A 7,223-nucleotide genomic window follows, 5' to 3' on the forward strand; every position below is an offset into this window, starting at 1 on the left:
ACGAATTTGGTACATTCGAGTTTGATAGACATGCCATTTTATAAGCGGAAATATTGTTATCGGTTTAACAAAAGCATGAAATTGTTAGATAATAAAATATATTAATAATTCACACTTGTCTAATCGGTCAAAACCTGACGAAAGAATTCGAAGTGGTTTTAACGTTTAATTAGCGTGCATTATTCAGGGTGTCCGGTAACTCGTCAAGCAGTCACAAACGATCTTTTTTCGCATATGAGTAATTATAATTTTTCAACGCGTGATTATTGGCACTTATAATGGTTTTAGTCTAATTCTAAACAAATATATGTATTTCTCAGACAATTTACGATCAGAAGGAAGAAAAAGAAATCAAAATACGATGTTTTTTTAAAGAGTTATAACGAAAAGAGTAGCAGGGGTCCTCCAGATCCCAATGTGGTTAGCTAAACTAAGGTTTAACTAAATTTGCAGAAAGTAAGTATGTATACGTAGGATTAATGTTGCTATTTTTTTTTGCATGGAGCGAGGAGAGGAGAATTTATGAGAAATATAGTAATTCGTATGTGTTTTGGTTATAAACATTTTAATATCGTTTCCACAAACAATATTAATTCATACGTTCGAAATATATAAAACTATGTTTCCGCGCTAACATAATATAACAGGTGGGGTGTAATTACAATTTTATTTTTCGCAAATTTTCTTTTTTTTTTGCTGTCATCATACTTATACCAGTGAGTTGCACAACGCGTGTATGCGACATAATGTCCACTGTCATCTTTGCCGCCAAGTGTGTGTATTTAATTTACAACTCCGTTCGTCGCGGACTTTGACAATCAAAGGATGTGCCGTGTCGCGTGTCCTTTTGTCGGCATATTCCTTGCCCACGCTGCGACGCGATACATCTTTATCGCTGAGATCTTTTGGTTAGATGATGCCGCGGATTTGGCAACTCATCATGCTCAGAGCGCAATCATTTGTTTCGTCGTCATTTGATTTTTCGAAGTCAGATGCATATGTGCCTTCGTCGCGAAGAGGTCTAGAAAGAGCGACTTTCTTTGGATTGGAAGAATATAATAAAAATAGCAGTAATTATTGATCTGGAAGGACGGATTTCGATTAGTGCAAAATTATAAAGATGTAAGTATTTGAATCTCAGTTTGTGTACTTAAGATTTTTGACAAGTGAATAAAATTTGTTAAATTATTAAAATACATGGAAAAAAGAAAATATTGTATAAGGAAAAAGACCATATAGAGAAATTAAAATAATATTTGAAAAATTCATAAAATACGGTTCTGTTTTATTCTGTTATCTTTTTTTTTTGTACAGTGTCAACGCTTCTACTTGAAATCGACTTGCAAGATGTACGATAAAGAGAAATTATTAGAAATCTTAACACATACAGACTTCCGAACAGTGCAAGATAACGGTAAACCTTATCCACCATCGGCGGAAATATTTGGTACAATTTCTAATAGAATAAAGGAATTTAATATTAACTTAACGCCAAAGAATATTTATGTGATAGTTAATGAAAATAGAAATGGGTTCAGAGACAAAAATGTTGAAAGCTTCTAATATTGAAATAGACAATACGAATAATTCTTATAATGTATCCTCTTCTTTCAATGAGACTATTCACAGAGAGAAGAAGGAGAGAGGTCACGGGCCGCATTTAGCCATGTCTAGAGACCCTTTACTAGAGATTGGCCATCAGGGGGTTCCGCGTGATTGGTGCACGTAACCTGTGCCCGGAAAATGGCGGAGCCAATACGGAACCCTGCTCACTGAGCGTGAACAGGCATAAAATTTGAATTGAAAATATACGCTCGCACTCCGAATTTATAGTGATATCGCTAAATGAATTATGTATACATAATAATTAAACGAAATAATGATTTACAAATTTATTTTATGAAAATACATTACTGGGTTTGCTAAATTAATGTTGTATACATAATGATTATACGAAATAATGGTTTATGAATGTATTTTATAAAAAATGCGTCGTAAGTAAATAAATATTATATATAATAGGGAATTAATAGTAATCACAAATGATATAATACCGAAAGGAAATATGTTTATTATCATTTTTATTTATATATTATAATCTCAGGTACAATTGTTGAAATACCCTTACGAAAAAAACACTCGACGAAGCGAAAAAACACTCAAATATTGAGTGTTTACACTCAATTTGAATGTAAACACTCAATATTTAAATGTTTTTTCGTATCGTTGAGTGTTCTTTTCGTAAGGGTAATGTTAAACAATAATGTAACTTAAAGAACTATCGTACATAATGTTAATTTAAATACAAAATGTTATGTGGCTAATGAAAAGTAATTAAATTATGGCAATGCATGCGATAATACTATCGTACTATCGCATGCATTGCCATAGTTTTACTATTATACATTTTATTTGGTAATTTGCGTTTGTAGTTGCCTAGTCGAAGTCTAAATCTAATAAAACGCATCATAATTTTAGATTTTATATTGTGACAGTTTTTCAAAACATCACATTGAATGCACTGCAGTTTTTCCTTAAAAAAATTTACTAAATCAAACTTGTTGCATCAAAATTATTTATAAAATATGGAAGATATTGCCTAAAGACAATTTCCATCTGGTGAAAGTAATAAAATGTTCCGCTATTGACAAAAAATAACGTATTACGTTTAAAACATTTTAATTGTACAAATGTTGCAAAATTTGAGATCGGTTTATATGTGGGAGATACAGCGGACTTTAAACATGATTGACATGTAACATTATATTTGGAAATACGGGAAAGAATATATCCGGCGATGTTGTATAATACATTCATTTCAATGTTCCCTAAGTTTATCACCTTTGTGGACAAGTTGTCAGAGGCAAGTGGCAGCTTCTTTTAATTTCTTTTGCTTTAGGCTTACTTAAAAAATCACCAGCAATAATCCTATCATCCTCTTCATAGCTGGAGTTACCTACTGGCTTTAAATATTTTGAAATTGCAATAATCTTCAAATTTTGTTTAAATTGTAATGCATTTGGGCTAGGTTGTTTAGCTCTAACGCAAGAGAAAATATTTTCAACACAGTCTGACGTTAATCGGCCACCTAAAACATATTCATAGCCTTTTTCATTAATTAAGTACGTCGATAATTCAATGACTGACTTGGTGGTAATAATGACTCCACGTTGCACAGGTTTAAATTGCGTACCGTTTCCAACTAACATTTCTTGGAAAATGTCTATAATAGATTCTAAAAATGCTATTGTTTGTTCAAATTTATTTTTAGATACTTCATCACGTGGAGGTTTTCTCAATGCGAGGTTTGGAGTATGTGAAGTCATCACCGTAAGCCATTTTGAAATGATTTCAATGAACAAGGCTGTCGTCTGATACTCTTTTTTAGGATCTTGAGTCGTTATAAATTTTAGACTGCCACTAACATCGCGAGAAAAAAAATTCTTAGCTTTATTGACTTTCATTTTCTGAAAAGTACTACTTGAAAAATCATCTACTTTTATTTTCGAAGTTAATTTTAGTTGTAAATTTTCTTGAAGTTCTTCTAAATGCGAACAATAAACCACAGAAGACGAAAGATTATTAGCATTCATGAATTTCTCAGGCAAGGTAATGGTTTTGTTATTAAGCAAGCAGTATTTTAAATTCTTTAACAGATGGCCAGTATCAGCGATAAACCAAAGCTTCCGATTATTATCTACAGGATAGATAATTGAGTTCGTTATTAGTGAATGGCGTCCGGCAAAACCAACACGGAATGTACGCCACATCGCTAAATTATTTGGTCCCATATCGTTTACAACGCTATGTACATAAAGTCCGATGGATTCAGCTTTTTGAATAATTTCAAACACGATAGGGTGTAGCAATGCTCCATCATAACTTTCAGGTGTAAAATATAAAGCAATATTTTGTTTCCAACGTGAAAATATTCCAGCAAGCACAATAATCAAACCATGCGTAGCTTCAACACTTTCACCTACATGCATGAAAAAACAGGAAAATGATAGAAAAATTATAGAAAAATAGAAAATTATAGAAAAACCGTAGAAAATGGAAAGAATGATAACGCCCAGAAGACAGAACTGGCTAAACTTATGCAATAATTGACTATAATTATACAAGAGTAACAACAAATCATAGTATCAAATTGTAATGAAGCTATTTTTCAAGATATACCATTACGCGTACGAAACGATGCAGTTCCGCAATACGACCGCGTCAAGGAGTCGAAGTGTTTACCTGGTGCAATAGACATTTCGTCTAATACAAGAATGCAATCTCTTTCTCTAACATCTTGAAACTGAGATATCTTGTCTTCTAACAACTTAAAGATATCGTCACAAATTCCTTCTTCAAATTGAATATGTTCTAATTTCCTTCGGAGTGTACGTTCACACGGTAAAGGCATATTTTGCTTTCGTAACTCCTGATAACCATTAGAACCACAGGAAAACTTCAGCCGAAATGCTGTTTTTATGGTGTCGTTCGACCATACACAGCCGCGTGAGGATTTATTCATGAGAACTTTAATCTGATCATCATTAAATAATCGCTTCAATGATGATTCCAAACTGTGATCATTTTGAGCCTTTGAATTGTTTTGCATTGTAGTTAACCTCTTAACCTGCTTCTTTAACAGGTAGTTGCATTAATTACTTTTCAAGATAATTTTGTTGGCAATATCAAGTTTTTTGTTTACTTCTTCTAGTTTCTTCAGCCATTGAACGTCATCAACTTCATTGCATGTTTTGTTTGAATGGCTAGAAATGGACGGATCTACAAAAACGTATATATCGTATAAGTAACCCATACAACATGATGTCTAAAATAGGCGCATAAGAGACTTTTAATATGTCTTTAAGATATATTAAACACATGTCTTGACGTGTCTTAAAGACATCCTAAAGACTTCTTCAAGTTCTCTTGTGTGGGAACATAATAATATATTGCAATAAGTTGAATTTGGTAGTTCAAAAGAATAATTACATATAATCAAACTTGCAAACGTACTCGATATCAATGGAGTAATATCAGAAACATCTGATCCGAGACAGTTATTTTGTTTCGTGGTAACGTCTTCATGAATTGATGCTTGATGATCCAATGTTTCGAACATTATATTAGGCTGTTTTTCCACAGATTTATTAGTACTATCCTGAAATAATTCCATTATTTCAATAAATAGTTTTTGGCTGAACTATAAGTACATACATTGTTCATTCATTTTAACAAAGGTACGCATAGCAAGAGAACTCACGTTCGTAATAATACACGTGCCACTTCTTTCCGATGGAACAGAGAAAATTGTGGGCACAGCGTTGCATTTCAACTTCCGTTTTCCGTCGACTCGGGTTTTCTCCTATGTATCATTCGCAAAATGTAACTATAAACATTTTTTATCTAATCAGCATTTTGATATTTATTAATAACACAGAAGAAAGGATTGTGATTACTTACTTCACATATATATGAATGCTTGGTTGCTTCCCAATTAACTTTGCCTATATTATTGATCCATATTACCTTTCGTTTTGGGTCACTTGGAAAGCAAGCCATATGAATCTTTTTTCCTTTTGTTGTACGATTACAGCACCCAGGCACACTGCAGCTTGGCATATTTATACCTACGAAAATAAATATTAAATATTATTATATTGTTCATATTTATACATATTACAGTTTTCCAACATAAATATTTGTTACTGTTTTCATAACTTTAAAGTACAAGGTTAGTAAATATTTTCATAGCGTTATAGTTTTCGCACATCGAACATATTACTTTTTTACGTTTTCATTTCAACTGTAAGGATGTTAAATTTCGTGATTACAATGAAACAATCATGATACTTACACGACGTAGAATTCACGTAGCAACGGATTATAGCGCACACGATCAAATGCACACACGAGTTCATGAATATTGTAGTCTGTTCTTTTTAATTACTAAATTTGTGCAATTGTTCCGTGGTGCAGTTAATAAGAACAGACCACTCGCCGCCATTTTCCGGGCACATGTCCAGTCTCTAGTAAAGGGTCTCTAGCCATGCCTAGAGTCCCTAGAAATCAGAGTCTGAACACAGCTACTATCCATCCTATTGGCAAGGACAAAATATGGCGGAACCAATAGGATGTCACGAATTTATACTTTGCGCGCGGTATTCAACTGGTAGAAAAGAAAGAAGGATACAAACTTGTTGTTATAGTTTTATTGAAAATAAAAATGCAAATATACTTATAAAGACAATATATTATTTAACAATACTATGCATTGCCATAGTTTTACTGCTAAACATTTTTCCCTTGAGACCTCCTTTCTTACAATCAATTTTTATACGGAATAGTATATATCTCTTCATAATTTTATTTAAAAAGTTGCAACAGGTTCCTAACGTATCACGTCGAATGTGAGACATTTTTTTAGTTAAAAATATTATTAAATTACAGTTGGTATTTTTAATATAAGGCAAATAGCGGCGTATAATAACTTCCATATCGTAAAAATATTTAAACGTAGTAGAGTTAACGAAAAACAATGTTTGAGATCTAAAACATCTTAAAAATACTAATTTAGCATACTGAATATTAGTATCAAATTTTGTTGATCCAGCTGATTTGATACACGTTTCACAAATTGTGGGTAACTTAGAGATTTTATGAATTATATATCCTGCAAGTGAATATAATATATTTAAGTTAACATTGTCCATATTAACTTCTATTTTGTCTACATGAGTAGGAATCATGGGCATTTGGTGCAATACTTTACGAATAGGTTTTCGACGAGTTTTGCGGCTGACAGCCAGCCGCAGCCCCCTGGCAAAGTCGCAAAAACGGTGCGACAACCGGTCGCCGGCCCGAGCCGGACCGGTAGGGAAGGGATGGGGGCGACGGAGGCTGAAGAGATCCAGCCTCCGCCGCCCACGAACCAGGTAGGCCCGGGGGTGGGAGGAGCGACGGCCACTCCTACTATGCCGGACCCTCCTCCGGCAGTTAGGCCGGAGGGGGTCTCCGAGGCGCAAACACAAGTGGAGGTCGAGGCCTCGGTCTCCCTCCTAGCGGAGGCGGGGTGGGAGGAGTGGGGGGTAATGAGCACGAGTAGCTTTCCCCACCCACTCCCTCACCCCAGGCCCATGGGATCTGCCGGTGCGGTAGTGGCCTCGCAGTGCTAGAAGCCCCCGCACCGGGACCCATGGGCCAGGTAGGAGCAGTCAGGGGTGGGC

General features: G+C 34.6%; 1 protein-coding gene across 4 annotated transcripts; it reads right to left on the minus strand.

The window, feature by feature from the left end:
• Positions 1-4,626: 4,626 nt before the first annotated feature.
• Positions 4,627-5,994, minus strand: LOC112588581 (uncharacterized). 4 transcript variants are annotated; one of them, XM_025298941.1, is made up of 5 exons: positions 5,855-5,994; positions 5,527-5,627; positions 5,261-5,362; positions 5,014-5,158; positions 4,627-4,779 (listed from the first exon to the last, which is right to left on the minus strand). In XM_025298941.1, exons 1-5 carry the CDS (start codon positions 5,916-5,918, stop codon positions 4,652-4,654), a joined length of 540 nt encoding a protein of 179 aa, XP_025154726.1. In that variant the 5' UTR covers positions 5,919-5,994; the 3' UTR covers positions 4,627-4,651. The 4 variants fall into 4 exon arrangements, with proteins under 4 accessions (XP_025154726.1, XP_025154725.1, XP_025154728.1 ...); XM_025298940.1 differs by having other exon boundaries at positions 5,461-5,627; XM_025298943.1 differs by lacking the exon at positions 5,855-5,994 and adding an exon at positions 5,783-5,843 and having other exon boundaries at positions 5,461-5,627.
• Between the last annotated feature and the right edge of the window lie 1,229 nt (positions 5,995-7,223).

Source organism: Harpegnathos saltator, unplaced genomic scaffold, assembly GCF_003227715.2.
Source record: "Harpegnathos saltator strain DR-91 unplaced genomic scaffold, Hsal_v8.6 scaffold249, whole genome shotgun sequence".
Lineage (NCBI taxonomy): Eukaryota > Metazoa > Arthropoda > Insecta > Hymenoptera > Formicidae > Harpegnathos > Harpegnathos saltator.